The sequence below is a fragment of the Drosophila innubila genome, chromosome X (genome assembly GCF_004354385.1).
Source record: "Drosophila innubila isolate TH190305 chromosome X, UK_Dinn_1.0, whole genome shotgun sequence".
Taxonomy (NCBI): Eukaryota; Metazoa; Arthropoda; class Insecta; order Diptera; family Drosophilidae; genus Drosophila; species Drosophila innubila.
Window position 1 is genome coordinate 22,570,845 of NC_047626.1, and position 20,838 is coordinate 22,591,682.

At 40.4% G+C, this 20,838-nt stretch overlaps 4 protein-coding genes across 14 annotated transcripts; 2 read left to right on the forward strand and 2 right to left on the reverse strand.

Annotated features, from left to right (window-relative positions):
• Nucleotides 1-154: 154 nt before the first annotated feature.
• Nucleotides 155-3,148, forward strand: LOC117780129 (T-complex protein 1 subunit beta). Of its 2 annotated transcripts, none has more exons than XM_034616554.1 (4): nt 155-238; nt 808-1,497; nt 1,853-2,480; nt 2,544-3,148. In XM_034616554.1, exons 1-4 carry the CDS (start codon nt 236-238, stop codon nt 2,828-2,830), a joined length of 1,608 nt encoding a protein of 535 aa, XP_034472445.1. In that variant the 5' UTR covers nt 155-235; the 3' UTR covers nt 2,831-3,148. The 2 variants fall into 2 exon arrangements, with proteins under 2 accessions (XP_034472445.1, XP_034472435.1); XM_034616544.1 differs by having other exon boundaries at nt 808-1,493; nt 1,849-2,480.
• Nucleotides 3,149-3,489: 341 nt separating this feature from the next.
• On the reverse strand, nt 3,490-15,597 carry LOC117780036 (probable phosphorylase b kinase regulatory subunit alpha). 10 transcript variants are annotated; one of them, XM_034616413.1, is made up of 13 exons: nt 15,238-15,597; nt 14,566-15,166; nt 13,837-14,504; nt 13,458-13,781; nt 11,478-11,625; nt 9,607-9,936; nt 8,364-8,615; nt 8,012-8,170; nt 6,794-6,835; nt 5,495-5,907; nt 5,162-5,429; nt 4,500-5,097; nt 3,490-4,213 (listed from the first exon to the last, which is right to left on the reverse strand). In XM_034616413.1, exons 2-13 carry the CDS (start codon nt 15,140-15,142, stop codon nt 4,108-4,110), a joined length of 3,885 nt encoding a protein of 1,294 aa, XP_034472304.1. In that variant the 5' UTR covers nt 15,143-15,166; nt 15,238-15,597; the 3' UTR covers nt 3,490-4,107. The 10 variants fall into 10 exon arrangements, with proteins under 10 accessions (XP_034472304.1, XP_034472329.1, XP_034472299.1 ...); XM_034616438.1 differs by having other exon boundaries at nt 5,495-5,751; nt 8,012-8,176; XM_034616408.1 differs by having other exon boundaries at nt 8,012-8,176.
• A 656-nt stretch (nt 15,598-16,253) lies between these two features.
• Nucleotides 16,254-18,137, forward strand: LOC117780141 (serine protease easter-like). Its single transcript, XM_034616567.1, has 3 exons — nt 16,254-16,333; nt 16,393-16,707; nt 17,100-18,137. The coding sequence occupies exons 1-3, from the start codon at nt 16,264-16,266 to the stop codon at nt 17,813-17,815; spliced, it is 1,101 nt and encodes a 366-aa protein (XP_034472458.1). The 5' UTR covers nt 16,254-16,263; the 3' UTR covers nt 17,816-18,137.
• A 438-nt stretch (nt 18,138-18,575) lies between these two features.
• On the reverse strand, nt 18,576-20,545 carry LOC117790692 (puff-specific protein Bx42). Its single transcript, XM_034630222.1, has 3 exons — nt 20,229-20,545; nt 19,595-20,155; nt 18,576-19,530 (listed from the first exon to the last, which is right to left on the reverse strand). The coding sequence occupies exons 1-3, from the start codon at nt 20,449-20,451 to the stop codon at nt 18,677-18,679; spliced, it is 1,638 nt and encodes a 545-aa protein (XP_034486113.1). The 5' UTR covers nt 20,452-20,545; the 3' UTR covers nt 18,576-18,676.
• Between the last annotated feature and the right edge of the window lie 293 nt (nt 20,546-20,838).

Sequence of the window (20,838 nt, forward strand, 5' to 3'; positions counted from 1 at the left end):
TTATACACACACACAAAAGGAATTTTAAAAATATCGCCAAAATGCACAAAAAGTATCGAGTGCTCGGTGTGGCCATGCGTCGAAACGATATGTCGCACGTTTGCTTTGTGGCCTATCGATATATCGATGTGAAATCAACATCCCTAATCATTCTTTCGCCATTTTCTTTGTCGCTTTGTCGCGCTGTGGGGTATTCGGAATTCTGTGATCAAAAAGTTGTTAATAAGCATTGAAAATGGTAAATTATATGGCATTAAACAAACAATATAATAAGTTTACAGCATAATAAATGCGAGTGTAGTGAAATATTCATGTTTTCATTGATAATTTCATACAAACTGGCGTTTTCATTTGCCGGGTGTCAAAAGCCGCACGCACGCACACAAAAACACACACACACAGACAGACAGACGGGCAAAGCAGCAAGCAGCAGCCTCAAGCTGTATATGACAAGCCTACACACACGTGAGGTCGCATTTGCTTCGAGAAACTTCCTTGCATTATGTTTATATTTGTTGCAGACATGGTTTTAATGGTTGCAACTAATGTCATACATGATGCAGCATTTTTGGCTAGTGATTCAAAATCTGCAAAATGCATGCTGTTTCGACTGTTTGAGTGTTTGGCTGGGTGTGTGCTGCGCTTGACTGCCGATGAATCACGCACTATTTGGGGTTAGGTCCGATGCAATGGAAACTCAAGTTTTCTATCGAGATATATATATTAATGTGCATATGTATGTGCTGTAATTGTTATAAACAAATGGTAAATTGCAACATTATATATATTTATATTTCTGTTTGACAGGAGATGTCACTTAATCCCGTGCGCGTACTCAAGAATGAGGCGCAGGAGGAGAAAGCGGAAATGGCGCGTCTATCGTCGTTTATCGGTGCTATTGCCATCGGTGATCTGGTGAAGAGCACACTGGGACCCAAGGGCATGGACAAAATCCTGGTGGCTGCCGGCCGTAATGCGGGCCGTGTGGAGGTCACCAACGATGGTGCGACCATATTGCGTGCCGTTGGCGTCGATAATCCAGCTGCCAAGATTCTGGTCGATATGTCGCGTGTACAGGATGAGGAGGTCGGCGACGGCACCACATCCGTTACCGTCCTGGCCGCCGAATTGTTGCGCGAGGCGGAGAAACTTGTCGAACAGAAGCTGCATCCACAGATCATTGTGTCCGGCTGGCGTGTGGCCACCCAAGTGGCTCTCGAGGCATTGACCGCTGCTGCTCAGGATAATTCCACTAATAATGAGAAATTCAAGAATGATTTACTCAACATTGCACGCACCACATTGTCATCCAAGATCCTGCATCAGCACAAGGATTTCTTTGCCAATCTGGCTGTGGATGCTGTGCTGCGTCTCAAGGGATCTGGCGAACTGAAGGCTATACAAATCATCAAAAAGTCCGGTGGCACACTGAACGAGTCTTTCCTCGATGAAGGCTTTCTGCTGGACAAGAAGCCCGGCGTGCATCAGCCACAGCGTGTAAGTCACATTATTGTTAATAATATTACTCATTGTTATTGTTAAAATGTGTGCTCCATATTAACGCGTCGAAATGACTGTGACTTATGTGGTTCTCTAATTCATATCACAGCCATTTTGACGAGTTTGATGTGGCAGTCAAAATCTGCAATGCTTTTTATATATACCCTTGCATTTGGGAATTATAATATTGTCACAAAAATGTAAGTTTTCTTGGAAACAAAGCTGACTCACGTGACTCACTCACTGACATCAGCTCTGTCCTTGAGTTGAAGACACAGTTTGGCTTTTTATGTGGCTTAAAAAGATACTTTGTGACTTTTGATTGCAACATTTATTTGTATTTATTGTGCAGATTGAAAATGCAAAGATTCTCATTGCCAACACTCCAATGGACACGGACAAAATTAAAGTATTTGGCAGCAGCATCAAGGTTGATTCTTTGGCCAAGATCGCCGATCTGGAGATGGCTGAGAAGGAGAAGATGAAAGAGAAAGTGGACAAGATATTGTCACACAAATGCAATGTGTTCATCAATCGCCAGCTTATCTACAATTATCCAGAGCAGCTATTCGCTGATGCCCAGATCATGTCCATTGAGCATGCTGATTTCGATGGCATTGAGCGTTTGGCCATCTGCACTGGTGCCGAGATTGTGTCCACCTTTGAGAATCCCGCTTTGGTCAAGCTTGGCGAGTGCAAGCTCATTGAGCAGGTGATGATCGGCGAGGACACATTGTTGCGTTTCAGCGGTGTCAAGCTGGGCGAAGCCTGTTCCATTGTCATTCGTGGCGCCACACAACAGATCCTGGATGAGGCTGATCGTTCCCTGCATGACGCCCTCTGCGTCCTGGCTGCCACCGTCAAGGAGTCACGCATTGTCTACGGCGGCGGCTGCTCCGAGGCACTGATGGCCAACGCCGTGCTAAAGAAGGCGGCCGAAACCCCCGGCAAGGAAGCCATTGCTATTGAGGCCTTTGCACGTAAGTGATACGAATTGCCAACTGTTGCTTAACTGCAGTCTAAGATTGTCCTTATTATTGCAGGTGCACTGTTGTCACTGCCCACGGCAATCGCTGACAATGCCGGCTTCGATTCGGCTCAACTGATCTCGGAGCTGCGCGCTGGTCATGCTCAGGGCAATCATAATCTGGGACTGGACATGAACAATGCCAAGGTGGCCGATGTCCGTGAGCTGGGCATCACCGAGTCATTTGCCGTTAAGAGCCAGGTTCTGTTGTCTGCATCCGAGGCAGCCGAAATGATTCTTCGCGTTGATGATATCATCAAGTGTGCGCCGCGTCGTCGTGTTCCCGATAGGGGCTACTGTTAAACATTGATTCTTTCTTCTTAAGTATTTTTGTCTAGGATTTTTTTTAAAGCCTTACAACTCTCGTTTAACATCATCGCTAATTTTATGTTCTGCTTAAACAAATAACTATACAAAAAAAAAAACCACAACAACACATACACACAAACACACACACTCGCACTCGTATAAGCACCAGCTCAATTGGCATTCTTCAAATTGTTTGTGACCATTTCAAATCTGTTTTTGTTAAAACGAAATTTAAAACTTTTGTTGCCCAAGCTCAGCTTAAAACACTAAAGAGAGAGAACCGAACAAAAACAACTAAAAACAAAAAAAAAACATTTAAAAAATGTCTAAAAATCCACAATTCAACAACAACACACACACATACACACAAGCAACTTGTAAATGAATACAATTTTTGTAAACATTTTATGTGCAAAATGCAAAAATTAAGCGAAAACAACAACAGCAAAATAATAATAAAAGATTGATATTTATGCTTAACAAAACTAAAAATTAAACCTTGTTTTTCATGTCTTTTTTTACGGAAGCTGAGATTTTTGAGTCTAAGAGCACTTTGAATTTTAATTGGAGTTGTAGTTGAATTCCAGATCCAAGAACAGCGATGAACGCGTTCCATTGACTTAATAAAACAATTAATAGTTAAACATTGCAAACATATTTTATATATATATTCTTTTTAATATTTGTTGTCACAATCGAAACATAATTTAAATATATCGTTGTTAAATTCCGCTGTTGGGAATTATCTGCGAGTATAAAACCAGTTTGTGGCGCGCAGCGTTTTATTTTAGGATAATACATAGTTGAAATATATATAGTATATACTATTTGTATATACCGTAGGTAGTTTGGTGAGTACAATGTGCATTCCCTTTTTCGCCGCTCAAGAAACTAAACAAAACACTTTAACACAAATAAATGGCTAAGTAGGCGGATGGTCTATAAAATACAATATTTACAGCATTGCCGTAGAGATGGAAGAATCTCAGACTTAACTTTATCGTTGGGCTAAATACGCGGCCATACGCTAGCAAGAGAGAAAGAGACTCTGCATAGAGCGAGATGTATATATATATATATATATATATAGAGAGAGAGAGAGAGAGATAGAGTTAAATCCAAAAAGAGAGAGAAAGATAGAGATTACTGCAGACAGAGATAGCAAAATGAATGGGCCGTTGGGTTTAACAGTACATGGCATTAAGTGAGCGTCGTCCAATAGAACGCCTTGCTTGCTTCCAGGTCGAGTGTAGCGGGTGTATTTGAATCCTTTAGGAGATTGCGCATTCCTTTTCACCATGCTTCGGCACACAGTCCAGCACGAGGGCAACAGCCCGAGACATGTAAGTCATGGTGCCATAGCTGCCGCTGGGCGCGCTGTAAAGGAAAGAATACATATAATATATATATTTTATGTTGGAATCAGAGCTATATATAAATGACAAATTTCAAACTGTTTAGATTGAAATTAAAAATTATTTAAAATTATAGTATGATTGTACAAATTGAAATCTTTAAAAATTATATTATTGTATTAGTGGTTTTCTTGGTAACTATTTATTTTTCTAAATACTTGGTTTTTTGATACTTTGAATAAGACGTTAATGATTGTAAATTTGAATTTGTATTATTATAATAAATTCGAAATGTTCTGGCTCCTCACCTGTCATAGAGATGTTGGCAAATGTAGGCGGCGCCACCGCAGAGCAGCATGCCGGAGGCAGCCTGCTGTTGCTCCTTGCCATCCTTGAGCTTAGCACAGCATAGTGTTGCATCGCCCTGCACCTTGCGTTGATCCTCCAAGAACAGCTGATTGGCCTTGTGCACCAGATGCTCCACGCAGATGATGTCACCCAAAGATGGCACCATATTGTGCTCGGTAACAAGTGTTAAAACCATAAGAGCCTCGACAACCAGCTGTCTGTATTCGGGCTGTGGTATTTGATTTAGAGCAGTTTCCACCTCCAATGCAAACTTCAGCTCGCCCGGCGTCATCTCCTGGGTGAGACTCTGCTGCAATACGCGTCCCTCGATGGCCAGGCCCTGGCATTTCTCCAGCACGGTCCAAACACGGGAGTAGAAATCACGAGGCACACGATTCAGGGCACCATCAAGACGACGACGACGCAACCACTGACCCTGACGATCGTCAATGGTGGCAACCAGCGCATCCTCGCCTTCGGGATCGCCCAGACCAATTTGGCTCTTCTTGCTAACCCGGCTCGATTTACAGCTGACAATGGACAGATTACCGCGAGCAACTGCAAAGGTGAATAAAGGAGCATTGTTAAGTGGACTCCAAGTGGAATTTTTTAACAACTTTACCACTGCTGACGGCAAACTCCTTGCCGCTGAGTATGTGATAGAGCAGATTCTTCATCTCGAAGGGTGACAGGTTAAGTAGATGCTCCGAGGCGGCCTCGCCGCCACAGTTAAGCGTGCGCGATAGCTCCTTGGCCATGACCTGAATGATGAGGCCAACGCGGAGTCGCAACATCTCATGGAACAACTGCGGTTCCGTGCGTATAAACATGGCCAGATAAACCATCAGCTCCTGTGTCAACATGGCCGTACTTTCATCATCCCCATAGGCCTATAACAAACAGGGAATCATGGATTACAATGTTATCTCCATACAGATCTCTTAGTATTACTCACATCGTGTATAAGCTGACGCAGCTCCACCTCTGGTAACGGTGCCGTGATGGTGTGCTCATTGTTCGGCGGCATGCCGACGGTGACCTGCTTCTGACGCACCAACAGATCGGTGACTGCCTTGCCCAGATCCTCGACACGCTTGCCCAGCATGCCGGCGGTGTGACGCACCAATCCCCAGAGCTTCTGTTGGCAAGCCTTCTCGTAAAGGCCCTTCAGTAGATCCCTAACGGTGACGACGCGTCCCTCCTCCAGCATGCCTTCAGATTGAGAAGAATCGTTGTTATTTAAGCTGTTGTTGTTACTGGAGCCGGCGGCGGAGGCGGAGGCAGCGACGGCGGCAGGTGCAACTGGAGCGGAGATGGCTTTAACAATCGTCAAATTGGCATTGTCCTTATCCTTGAGGGCGCTGATCGCTGTGGGCGTAGTTGCATCAATTATCACTGTGGGCACATATGACTTCTTGGCCACATTACCAGCACCACCATCACTACCATCACCATCACCACCACCACCACCACCACCACCAGCAGTTGACAATTCAAGCATCACATCGTCCAAATCGAGCTCTTTTGTTTTTGTTTTTGTTTTGATTTTGTTTATTTATTGTTGTTATCATATTTTGTTGGTTAGTTGGGTTCGTTATGCGAGGGATTGGGAGCGCGTTGTTGTGAAGATGCGAGTTTTGTGAGGCCATTGTGAGTTAGTTGTAGTTGTAGTTTTAGTTGTGGTTGTGGTTGTTGGCAAGCCAGAAAATGTGTTAAATTTCGGTTTAGGTTAATGATTTATGATTAATGGCAATGAGCAGATGGAGCGTATTGAATGCGTGGTTACATTTGTGTGTGTGCGTGTGTGAAAATAAAATATATAAAAGAAATATAAGCGGTTAGAAAATTAACAAGAAATTAATTAAAAAGCGGCTAAAGCATAAACCAAATAAATGTGAGTGCAAATTTAGTGTGTATAACAGTGTAAGATAGTTTATATAATAGTATATCAACTACTATAAGAGTAAAGCAGTTTTGTATAATAGTATAACACTTGAATGATTATGAATTAGGAATGCGGAGAGACACAAGTGATAGAGAGGAACATAAATGACACAAAGGGAGGTAAATAAAATGGGAGAAAGGGAAAAGGGATTGCAGTTGGATTGGATTGGATAGACAAAGAGATAGGGTATAAAGATAAGTATCGGAAATAAGTAGTATTTAAATACAACACCAACAACATTATACAAATAGCCCAATATAGACATACAGGAGGCCAAATAATCTGATCTAAATCAGATACAACACTTACCAGCCGCATTATCATCGGTTTTATGCTTTAAGCCCAGGCCAGCTGTAGATACGAACATGAAGGATTTGGACAAGAACGAGAGCACAAAGCAAGTTTACAAATAGAACAAATTACAAAACAATTAAATGTTGATTATGACGAATACCCAATGCATAAAGGGAAGGATGCAACCAAAGGGAACTCTTAATTCAACCCATGGCTTCGATTTTACAAAAAAGAACCAAATTAACAGCACAAATCTATCAGATATCGGTTCACAATTTGATATGTCAAACAAATGCTGAAAGACATTTCTTAAAATAGATTTATTTAGTTTAAGCCGAAATTGTTGTTTTTTTGGCCAGAAAAAGAGCCATCGAATCCAAAAAAATAAATAAATAATATCAAATCCTTGTTGTTCCTATTAAATAACATCTTGTAATTTAAAAAAAAATATTTAAAACTTATTCAACATCATTGCGTTATATCAATTATTAAACTATATGTGGAAATAGCTATCGATAAAAATAAAAATATAATAAATGCAGAGATCATGAAATTGCTTTATATAGGTGGAAACCAGAGAATCAAACCGAAACAAATATCGGTTCCGGTTTCAGTACGTCCCGAAACAACTATTTCGAGAAACGGTTCTATTTCGGTATTTTCCTTTCGGTTCCGGAAATCAAAAAATAATTGAATGTTATAAAACAAAAATATGTTAAAAGATTTGTACATATTATACATACGTACTATATGTTCGTATTTTGTCGAGATAAACCAAATTTTAATTTAAAGTTTTTTTTTGAATAGAAATAAATAGAAAATGAATAAGCAAAATAAGATATGTTTCGGTTTTCGGTTCTTGTAAAATAATTTATTTCGGTTACGGTTCCGGTTCGGGTACTCAAGATGAAACGGTTTAACCGGTTTCGCTATTATTCCTTGGTGGAAGCAATTCAAGTCGTGAAACGATAGGTTTGATTTTTATGTTGCTAACTCAGATTGTAAAACCGATTGCCAAATTTAAAATATCTAGACAACCCATATACATATAGTAGGTAATCTATCTTTTCAGTTGGATGTGTATTAGTGTAAATGTAGCATATGTGTATTTGTTGTGATTTAGTGTATCATCTAGAAATGGATTTAATCCTTTTTGCAAATGCGGCTAATAGCTTAACTACATATGTTGGCTTAACTGATTAGAGCATCTGTTGATGGAGGAATCGCACTTACCCGTATTGAAATCCAGACCTTGTGTGTCCACCAAATACTGCAGGATGTCGCCCTGCTCCTCCAGATTCTCCGTCTCGCGTAGCATGGCAATCAGCTCCTCCACCTCTGTGTCCGCAAAGTTTGTGTCCGCACGATGGCGTTGGATGAGAATTTTTGGCACTGTTACTTTAATTGTTGTTGTTTAATTGTTGATGATATGGTTGTTGTTGTTGTTGTTGTAGAAGGTGTAAAACGCAAAGGGACAAACATAAATGAAACCGAAAAGCAAACAAAAGAAAACAAATATGAGAACCACTACAAATAATACAAGAGAAAGAATCAAAAGAGAAATGAAAAGAAACTGGGAACTAACTCTCTTGCTGTCGCACGAATTCGCTGCGTCGATCGATGGCCGAGCGACTGTGCAGCGGATCCACGGGATACATATTCTCGCGAGCCACAAGCTCACCGCCCATCTGTGGTGGCGAGGTGGGTCCCTCCTCGGGCGTGGTGGCAAACACGCTCACGTGTCCCTGCTTGCTCGCCTGCAGCCATGGCGGTGGCACAACCGAGGAGAGGCGTCGCTCGGTCAGCGGGGAAGGTCCCTCCATGCCCAGATTGTCAGCTACAACAGAGATAAACAGAAAAGAGATTAACGCTTGAAATCATTTTTACAACTAATAGTAAAAATATCAAAATTAAAAAAAAAATAAACATCCCAAAACTAAGAAACTTGCCGTAAGAAATTACAAATTAGGACAAAAACACATTTAAAAAAAATTTAAAACCAAACATTTAAAAAATCCGAAATCAAAAATATTTTTTTTAAATGACGCTGATTTTATAAAATCAAATAGATTTTAGCCATTTAACTTTTTCCTGCTTTACTTTTATTATTCTGTTTAAGTTTCAGTGATATTCTATGTGAAATCACCTACGAGAATTTGAGAATTGGATTCCCACAATTGGAAAAGGAAATTCGACCAGAGTAAAAAAAAAATAACACAGTTTGTTCCTAATATTATTAACCAAGGCTGCAAACCTCCAAAATTTTGTTAAAGGTTCGGTTCGGCGGTTCGAACCATAGAGCAAGACATCGGTTCGGTTCGCGAATTGGTTTATATACCCCCTGAACCCAAGGTTTGGGTTCGAACCTTGGTTCAATTTCGTACAAAAAAATATTTTTATTGGTATACATTTTTCTCTACATTTTGAACTAATTAAAATTTTTTTTCAAAGAAATAAAATTTTGATGATAATTTAAATTTATTTGAAGATTTTAATATGACTTATTTTAATCCGAAGTCTCAAATAACTACGTAATATTAGAAAACTATAAAATGTATGCAATTATTTTGTTTTTTCGAACCGAACCTTTTATTTTAGAAAGCGGTTCGGTTTAGGTTCGGGTTCGCTAAGTAAATAATTTGAAGGGTTCGGTTTATGAACCCGAACCGAACCGGTTCTACAAGGTTTGGTTCAGAACCGGTTTGCAGCCTTGTTATTAACTATACATTTTTTTCAAATTTAAATACTCTAAAGTTTTTCAAATTTAAATCTTCTAGTTCCAAGCATATTTTTCTGAAACTTGCTGCAAGTTTTTCGTATTTACTTACAGTCAACGTTGATGGAGCGCGTCTTTTTGATGGCGCCCTTGCAGGACATGCGTCGTCGGAGATGACGTGGACGCAACTGGCCGCCACGAAGGTTCATCGTGCTGCGATTGCTGAAGGAGCGCAACAGATGCTCATCCAGATAGGTCTGCACATCCGGATGCAGGCGATCCGGATATCCATCCTCGGTGCTGCCCAAGAAGCTCAAGTCCGTAATGGCCGAGGTGTTGAGGAAGTCCTTCAGGCTGCCCAGCATCACCCGTGTGCCATTTATATAGCCAGACTTTAGCTTCCGCATCGTCTGAATCATTGCCAGCGGTATTTTGTCCTGGTCTGTGATGGATACCGCATCAGAACAAAACACGTTAGCAATTTCAAATTGTGATTGTGATTGTAATTATTTGTATGGATTGGTGTTGCATGGATGGATTAGGTAGAGGGATGATGGTGTGTGGTTAGCTGTCGCCACTTATAACTACTGTTTAATCACAAAACTACAACAATAACCGACATACGCAGGGATTCACTCAAGGATTAACCACTTGACCAGCACCAGTTGTGGGTTTATTTCATATTCTAAGTATTTTTGGGTTAAGTGTGCAGCCCAAGCAGCGTGCAATTGAGGGAGATTACAGGGTATACAGAATTAACAAGGAATCTACTCGTAAGTTCTCGTACTCAATTGATCGATACACAGACGACGAGGCGATCACCATCTTCTTGGCCAGACTCGAAATTAAACTGCATAGCTGATCTGTTAATATAATATTATGACTACAGATTATCCTATTTTTGCAACACATCAAAGCTACCAATTGATATAGAGCTATTTGTAAAGACTGCAAAACTTTAAAATTTTTTAGAAAATTCCCTTGCTAAAAATATATACAATACAAAAAAATGCATTTTCTAAATGGTTTTCCTATTTTTCGTGATTTAAGAAGTCTATAAAACTATTTTATAAAAAGATTCTTACTCTCAAAAGCATCTAACTTAGTATGAAGATTATTTGAAATTAACTTGAAATTATTTTCCAACTGTTTCAAAATCAATCCTAAAAAAATTATTATCTAACCTACTTTTAAGAAAATAATCCGGTTTAATTTAAAAAACGAACCGAGTTGACCCTCTCAACAAATTAATTGGTTTATCAACAGTTTTTAGATCAAATCTTTACACTTATAGCTTAAATTTTAAAACGTGTTTATCTCTAACTAGACATACTTTTTTCTAATGGATATTATAACTGCAAAGAAACCTTTGAAATAATGTTAAATGAAAATAAAGCGCACAAGAAAAGCTGCCAATTAAATTAAAAAGCACATTTATTTTAATCTGCAAAGGATAAAGAAATGTATAGCCTCAATATTTAATTATTTAAGCTTTAAAGCACATTAAAGCTTTCAAACAAGTTAATGATGTTGATTGAATGGATTTCTAAGCGCTTTAAGCTCTGACAACAAACATAATCCTCTCAAAGAGAGCGAGAGAGAGATAGAGAGTGAGATAAAGATTTTAGGCAAGTGTCATTGTTGCATTAACAAATTGTGAATAATATAAATCACATGAAAAACGAGTAGATTGTAATTAAGTGGAAAGTGATAGAAGGAAGAAGCAGAAGCTCTTAAAGATCAACACATACAAACATACATACAAACATATGTACATATTATAATCATAATCAGCATATCAAATCACATGTCCGTGTGTATGTGTATGTGTGTATGCAACGTATTGTTGTTTTTTGTGATATTTCGATTGGGATTTTAATTTTAATTTCAGTTTTTTGTTGGGTTTTTTTTCGTTTTTTTTTTTTTTTATTTGTTGCTATTGGGTTTTATTGGCATGTGGGTGTAGTTGACATGAGTAATTACCTAGCATATAATGCGTTGCCATTAATGTGATTGTCGGCCTGCCCAACATGTGACGCCAATTGTTGGTCAAGAAGGCTAAGTTTGTGGTAAAATTGCTTGCGAGCAGATCGGGATCGCGGGTCGTGTAGTATTCTTCATAGTCGATATGCTGTGTGTGTTGCAATTGTTATTGTATTTGGTTGTTCATTGGTTGTTGTCGTTGTTGTTGTTGTTGGTTAGGCACGAATTATACAAAAAGAGAACGAGAGATTTTTTGTTGTTGTTTTGTTTTGTTGTTTCTTTTTTTTTGTTTTAGCCAATTTTATGTTCTACTTGGAAAACAAGTGGAAGTGGGAGTGAGTGGTGGGCAGGACGGGGCGGGGCGGGGCGGGGTAAAGTGTGAGAAAGGACAAAAAGTGCTGAGCAAGGAAAGAAATTAAGAAAAAATCCTGTGGGACTTGATGTCAATGTGATAACATTAGTCAATACAGTTATTCGACATACTTTTATTATAGATTTGGAAAGCTTCTGATTCCTGTTACTTCTAAATAGTAAGCCATTGTCTACACTTAAATGTTAACTATTTCGAGTTGTTCATCATATTCAGATTTGACTGTATGGGCTGTATCAAAAACTTAAGATTAAAAAAAAAATCAAATATATTCAAGTTACTTATTTAAGCAATTTAAATATGAATTAAGTTATAAGGTGTTTTTGCACCAAAACTGATTCTTTTTTTTCTTGATGGTGCAATGGCACTTTTTTATTGGAATTTGCTCTTTTTTGGCTTCAACAAGACTTTCTTGAAAACTATTGAAATCGAATTATACTGAAATTACCAACACATGTACATTTTTAATATCGAAAAAAAATAGTACGTAAACTTTGGACTTAATCGAAGGTATTTTGTTAATTTCTCAAAAATATTCGCAATTTAATTATTTTTTATTTAATAATCAATTTAATCAAAGTTTTTAAAAAATTTCGTTTTGCAAAAAATTTGGTTTATTTATAAAAAAAAATTGGTTAGTTTTCATGAAATTGTTTCTTTTTTTTAATCAAATTGGCTCTTTTTAAACATTATATTGGCTCATTTTTAATTTATTAAAAATAAACCGGTCCCACAGGTATTGATGTGTTGGAAATGAAAAGGAGAGCGGAAAAGTGAATAGAGCGTGATGAGGTAGGAATGTAACTAAACAAAGCAGCTAAATACAGATGTCTTCAAATAAATAATACAATGCTTTGGCTGTGGTTTCATGTATGTATGTATGTATGTGTGTTTGTGTTTGTATATGTGTGTGTGTGTCTACAACCAAAGAACTAACTAAGAAGTTAACTAAATATAATTTATAATCAACTCAACCAAACACTAGTCAAATTATGTGCGTGTATATGTGTGTGTGGGAGTGTAACTTAAGGTATAAGAAATAAGATAAACGCAACCCTTGCAAATTAAAAAACAATACAAAAATACCATACACACACACATAGGAAAAGAAATTAACAATACAGGAAATTAATTGATACAAATTAATAAACATGTGAATGTACGAAATTTGTATATTATATAGATAATATACATATGTATAAATATAAAAACTGAAAAATTGATTGGATTTATGCAAGGTGGACCGACCTAAGTGGATGCGCTTCAGGACCAGCGTCACTAATGGACGCCCCAGCAGATCCCAAGCTGACTTGAGAAAATTTATCTCGCCTTTAAGGATGTCGATCATGAGCTCGTTATCGGAGGCGATATAGAAGCGCGACAAGTCGACAAACTGATGCGTTGTACAATAATAATAATCAATAAATAATAAGTTAAAAAAAAAAAAACAAATAGAAATCAATTAAGAAAACGTAGTATCAATTGCAATAAATCAGTAGAAAATCAACATATGGAATAGAAATATATATAGAGAGAGATAGAGACAGTACAGCAGCAGTACTGAGTGCGGGAAGGAAGAAATGCGATATGTTTAGATCCGTGCAATTTACCTGCGGGGTAAAAGCAAAGATGCGATCCTTTAGAGAATACAATTTGCTGGTGCTAAGTATGCCAACATCTCGAGATTTACGTCCACTGAGTCCCAGCTTGCGATTGCGTCCCAAATACGTGTACAAGTGGCTGAGCACACGGGCCGGTTGCACCTCAATGGGTGCGACCTCTGCAATCGTTTGCACATGCAGATCATGCTCGGCTAGTTTGTCCCGGATTTCATTGTCCTCGGCTATGATGACCACCTGGACGACAACATCAGGTTTCTTTTGTGCGCCCAGTCGACGATTCAATGGATCCAGCTCACCCACAGCCAAGAATCCCTGCATTAGTTGAAATGTTTAAAATGAACATTCAATTCTTTAATGATCTACGCACCTCCTGCAGCAGACGACCCAAAATAAAGAGCGATTGACCCCATAGAAATGGACAGCGGCCAACAACTTCGCGATTTTGTGAGCCAGGCTTTTGATATTCCGCACCAACTAGATCCTGGGGCACGGCATAGCTTTCGGGTATCAGTAGTGTGCCATCTTCGGAGCGTACCATGATCTTCTCCAGTTTATCGGCATACTCCTGCACCGAGCGTTTCTCATTTTGAAATGCATGGAACAGTATCAGATAGCAAAAGAAGAGCGGCCACTCGCACTCAATGTTCTCAAACATGCGCAGCTCCCAACGTTCGTAATAAAGTCGGGAGGGATCCTCTTTGGGTGTACGATAGCCATCGCGCAGGAAACGCTTGCAGCCATACTTTCCCTGCAGTCGCGATAATATTGCATCTTTTGTTTTGAGTATGAGCTGTGCATCATCAACGGCGAATGCCGGGAAGCCAATCACACACAGCAGTCCCGAGTCCAGCTCCTTGCTGTTGGACTCGCGTGGCAGCATCGACTGTAGCACAGCCTGGCACTTGTGTGCCTCATCGGCCAGCACATGTATGACACTGGCGGGTCCTCCGCGTGCTCCAAATAAATCCAGCTCATTCATGGCTTCAAGTGCCGCCTTGGCCATGCCAATTGAGCTGGCATTCAACTCGGGTTCACCTACAAATTGACATTAATCATGTTAATTTCAGCTTTAGCTTTTTGTAATGAGTGAACTCACCATGATTGGTTTTATCGCCACGCTCCCAGATGCCATAATCGGGAATCGAGTAGGCGGATTCAATATAGAATACCAAATTTTGTATAAAAGATACCTCGTCCAATGTAAAGACAATCTGCAGACCGGAAGCGGTCATCTGTGCCAGTATGAGCAGGTATAGGGAAACAGCATCGATTTGCAAGTGTCCCCATTCGTTGTCACCAACAACGGGCAAACCGTTCTTGCTGGAGTACTTGGCATGCAGTGAATCGAAGGGGCTTTGGGTCATTTTGAACTTCTCGACCTTGTCCTTTTGATTCATCATGGCCATGAGAAGGCCGCGCATTAACTTAACACAGCTCTGCTCCAGCTCATAGCACTTGGCGCGATCCTCATCCTGATCGGCAATCTTCTTGTAGGCCATGGACAGACCCCACACGGCCAGAATGCAGTAGACATTGTCGCGTATCCAGGCATGCGAATTGATATTCGAGGCGGGAAACAGACCGGTCACTGGCTCCTGATGTGCCAATATCAGACGATGCACAATCCGCTGGTAGTAGTCCAGGCGAACGCCTGAATTGCTACGCGATCGCATCCCAATTTCTGTATGCTCCACGTTCTGTTGCATATGCAGAGGTAAACAATTTATTTATTTATTTATTGTCTATTTAAGCACGAACAAATACTTACATAATTCTTTCAACGAGCGTTTGTTTTCGTGAATGCGGCGTGTGATTTTACTATGCGTATGTAATTGTTGTAATTGTTGTCAATGTCTTAGGGCACTGCACCCCGCGACCCACAACCCGCCCACAATCCACAACCCACAAGCACACAGCAGCAGCTGGCTGCACTTAAAACCTGCTGGAATCGCTTTCAAGGCTCTAAAACTGTAGCATTATCAATGTCAATTTCTGTTTGGCCACTGGACGCGTACGCAATGGCTTAACTTAAAACACTTGTCGATGGTTGAATTTCAGAAATTAAGAATAAAATCGGTAGAAATGCTAAAATTATACACCGAAATGTCAACTGAATGTCACGCCGAATATCGATGTATCGCCTCAAACAATTTTAGTGCTATCGATTATAGATTTTGACGATTACATGACCGGGCTGCCACACTCAAAACTGAAAATTCGCCAAAAAGCAAACTAGAACCAATTTCATTAAAAGAAAAACAAGCTTTTAAAGCTTGTGGAGAGAAAGAAAACGCAAGAGATAACCAGTTTTAATAAAAATAAAACAAAAAGACCAGGTCTCCAGCAGAAAAGAAAGATACTTCAGTTATGTCCAAGTGCGGCAATTCTAGCTAGACTACTCAACTAGCAGCAGTGTGCTATTTTATCGATATCTACTTTGCGTTGGCGGGAAGAAATTCAAATTACTTTTCTATGCCAAGGCTCCTTAATGTAATCGATGTTGTTCATGTACCAGTTTTCAGTTAATACAAATACTTGATTTACACGACCTTGTTCTAGCTCCAGTAGCCTAAACATACATATGTACATACATCTAAGGAAGTGAAATCTGTATCTTCAATGCTCTAGCAAATCTGGTTTTTCCGGATACTCTTACATTAACAACTATGCAAATTTGGGAGAGCAATCACTATCACAGCTTTTTGACCCCTCTCAGCCGAAACATTAGCCCCAAACTGATAAGATGTTCTTTTTCAATGAACAAAAATTTTATTGAAAGTTGAGCATCGTCAGCATGTTAAGCAGCAATTTTCCGATCTTGGCAATACTTTGCACCATACTGGCCTTGGTCAATAGCGAACGTAGTAAGTTAGTTAACTGGCAACATATTATCGATTCTTCTAATTTATTTGAAATTTATTAGAACCACTTATTCATTACGGCCGCTGTAAGGTGCAGGGCAAAATTGGCTACTGTCTAAATCCACAGCAATGTTGGGAAAAATCTGTAAACTTTACCATGGGCAACCGTACTCTCTGTCCAAACCAAGGGCAGAATAATTTGGTTTGCTGTCGTAAAAATCCTGTGGAACGATTCACAACTCCACAGACCGTCGTTTTACCCCAGCCAGGAGTTTGTGGTATCGATGCCAATGGCATTGCAGATCGAGTTATAGCCGGCACAGTGTCGGGCATCATGGAATATCCATGGATGGCTTTGCTCCGCTACACAAGTGATGGTAAATTCTCTCTGTCTTTATTTCTTTCTATCATAGTTGCTTGTGTTTTTAAAGCAATTTATATGTTTTTCTTTGTTTTAAGCTAAGTCTTTATTTTACCATGATTTTATTTATTTCTGCTTCATTTTCCTAACATGTGTAGCTTTTCAAATCTAACTTTTTAAACGGTCAAATTTAAGCAACTTAACTCAGGCTCTTATCTATATTTAAATTTAATTTATATATCCTTTCGATTACAATATTAATTTATTTGAAATAATTAATATGTTGGAGTGGTGTATCAAATAAGCAGAGTCACTGTATAACAGAATATGTTAGATAATTTCACCTTGTCCGAAAAGAAAGCAACTGTGATGAACAGGTTCTAAATCCTAAATCTAAATGTTTTGCAGGCGAGGAATACAGCCATTTGTGTGGAGGCTCACTCATCCATGAGCGTTGGGTTTTGACAGCGGCGCATTGTGTTCCTGCCAGGGATGCGGACCAACAGTTGAAGCAGGTTCGCCTTGGCGAGTGGAATACAACAAGTTCGCCAGATTGCCAGCAGTTCAGAACAGATCGTCAATGTGCTCCACCTCACATAGATGTCGATATTGAACGCATCATAGTACACGAGCTGTATACACCTTTAAACAATTATGCAAATGACATTGCATTAATCCGGCTCAATCGGACAGTGGTCTTCACTAATTTTATTACGCCCATTTGTCTGCCAGCAGCAACTAATAATGAAGAGTATGCCTATGACACATATGCCATGGAAATTGCCGGTTGGGGCAATACGGAGCAACGGACCTTCGGAGGCAATACGATTAAATTGAAGGCCGTACTTAACGTAGTGTCCATAGCGAATTGCCGCCAGATCTATGCCCAGCTTGTGTCCGGTCAAATGTGTGCTGGCGGCGATACTTCAGCGGGCACCTGCCGTGGCGACTCCGGTGGCCCACTGATGTTCCTGGATACTATGAGCACCAGCCGCTACTATGTAGCTGCTGGCATTATATCTCTTGGGTCGTCCAGTTGTAATAATAGAGGAAGACCAATGATTTTCACCAGGGTCGAACACTACGTAAATTGGATAATTGGCGCCATGAGCATCAATTCTTAAGCCAACATTGCTGCCAGACATTTAACGGCTAAATTAGCCAATTTTGTAATTGATGTTATTTTTATGAATCGAGTGAAATAAATCGATGATCAACCGAAAAATTGCTGAAATTGCTATGCAAATAGCTAAAATACTAGCCAACTGTGTGCGGCCACACTGATAAAAGAAAATTTTAGTTAATGCTAATTTGAAAATGCTATTGCATTGCAATAAATTAATAATTTGATGAAAACATTTTTATGAAGGTTTGATGTTCGTCGCCGTAAGGGAAGAGAACTTACAAGTTTAATACTAAAAAAAATTATTAAAAAAATTCACAAAATTCTGCAAAATTTTCTTCAATATTAAGAAAAATTAATAAAACAAATGTGAATTATCTGGGTGCAATCAATTTTTCAATTTGATTAAAATGGTACACTTTGCCCGATATTAAGATATTGCAGGGTGGCAGCCTTTGAACCGGGTGGAACCGTTTGGGCATAAAACTTTTTTGTGGTTACTTTTGAAAAGTCTTACCAAAAATTGTAATAGCAAAACTTGGTTGAAAATAAATTTAAGTTGCCGGATTTCCAGCTATAGCAATTATGCCATTTTTTTTTTAGCAAACGGACTCTGAAATAGCCAGAACTAGCTATAAAATAGCAAAGTTGGTAACAGTTCTTTTCAAAGAACAGTGCTAGCAAATTTCAAAAGGCCAAGACAGGCCATAAAGCAGCTAAATTGGCAACCCTGATGTGAATAAACATACACATGCGTAATATAATTTTATATGTATATATGCATGTATTTGCCAAAAGTTGGGGATGTTATAAAATAGGAGTAGCTCCCTCACGTCCTGCCGATCCGTCTGTTCCGTCCAGTCTAGTCCCGTCGACTACGCTTGCGCTCCGAGTGGCTGCCGCGTTCATTCTTTTCGTCGGCACGCTTTGGCGCCTTTTTGGCCATGTTCAAGAACTTATCCAGACCGAAGGGATCCTCTTCCTTCTCAAACTCAACGGGCCCGCTCCGTTGAGCGGCAGCTGTCTCTCTGGATCCGGCACCAGAGAATTGCTTGTCGGGCACAAAGCGTTTCGTATTGACAATCGTGTCCAGATCACCACCATAGTTGTCGCTGTCCGCCTGTTTGCTGGGCCGATAGATGTGTGCTCCCATCGTATTGGAATCGCGCCATGGCTTGTCATACACATTGTAGGCCTCATCATCCCCATAGCCGGAGTCCATTCCCTTGGTGGTGTTAAACAGACGCTGATCGAACAATGTTTCGCCGGTGCCAACGCTCTTGGCTGGCAATCCCAATGCAATCTGTTCGGATATATCACGCTCCCGCTCACGCTGTAGCTTGGTGCGTTTCTCTGGCGCGGCTCGCATTAGATTCCGATCACGTTGTCGTTCCCTTTGTCGCTCCGCACGGAGATCATTGCGCTCGCGGGCATCGACTCCGCCCGAACCACTGGGCACATCCGCCTCTGGATTGCGCAAACCTGCACGCTCCTCACGTGCCCGCTGTGCCATCATGCGCAGCATATCCTCCTTCTTCTCCTTCTCCTTCTGTGCCAGTTTCTTCTCCAACTGCGCTCGCGCCTCAACGGCCTCGCGAGCCTTACGATCCGCTATGTACAATGCCTCGGCCATCTTGGCAAACTTCTCGTTGATGTGGACCTGCTGCAGACCACGTCCATCGGCAGCCAGACGTTTATCGAGTGGTATGGTGTAACCTAGAGGAAATTAAAATAAATTAGCTCATTTAGATTGCTATTGCAATTGATTGATAGGTCAAACCTTTGGCGTTCTTCCAGTTGGATATGCAGGGCGGTATCTTCCATTCCTTTTGCTCCTTCACTGTCACCTTACGTGAGGGCGAGTGCAGCACTGGCGCTGGTGGGGATGGCGGTCCACGTGGTATCTTCTTGTTAATGCGGAACTTTGGCGGCTCCATGGGATCCAGCTGTGCCTCCACCATGCGAATGACCCGCTGCTTGGCACCCGAGTTAAAGGCGTCTCCCTGCTGCGATGGTGTATATCGAATGTATTGAGCAGGCGCTGCCTTTTGTGCATGGCGCACTGGAAGTGCAGAGGTAATCTTTTGATTGGTAAGCTTCTCCAGTGCCAGTCGAGTCTCCTCGGTTGTCTCGGCAACCGTTTCCTCATCTGGACGCTGCAGCTCATCCGCATCCTCGGCCAACACCTCAGCGGGCAACAGCTGCGATATCGAGGAATATACAATTTTGTCCTTTCCGTGTCCCTGACGGGCAATGGCATCATATTTGACTTTGCCTTTGTCATCCAGACGCACAGCCAGCGCATCTGACTTCTTTCCCATATTCGCAGGCGCTCCAAGACCTTGAAAACAACCACAACAACAACAGAACAATAAATCAATATAAACGTTTTCTGTTTTCCTACGGATTCTTACCTAGCGGATACTGTGCCACATGAATCTCAGGGAAGGCGCCACCATCGCCAAAGTCGGCTTCTGTCCGTGGTATCCAGTCCTTGCGTTGTCCGTAAGGTGGCGCTGCGATTTTGGCGGAAACCAAGGCACCAATCATTGGAGCACCTTTGGCTGCCATGCGACGCTCGTCCTCGCGATCCCATACCGCATTTGTCGGCGTGGGCAGCAGACTTGATAACGACATCACAATTCTTTTGCTATTTGTTTATTATTTTATGATTAATGATAATTTTTGCGACAGATTTACTAAAAAACAACGATGAAAAGATGAAAAACACACACGCGTTAGTGTTAGTATAAAGCGATGTGGCAACCTAACAGAAAAAATTGCAGCTTATTTAAACGTCTGGCAGCCTTGAAAACTGAACTAGCTCAGTTCTCTTTTAAGTTCCTTTTCCAAAAATTATCTTTTTGGTTATTTTTGTTTGTTTTTTGTTTTATTAATGATAATCACTGACGCAATAAACAAACGAAAAATACTTTACAATCGAGTACATTATTAGTGCTGCCAGATAGTTTAACTATGAAAGCCACATCGATAAAAATCGAATCGACAATAATCAGTGCTGCC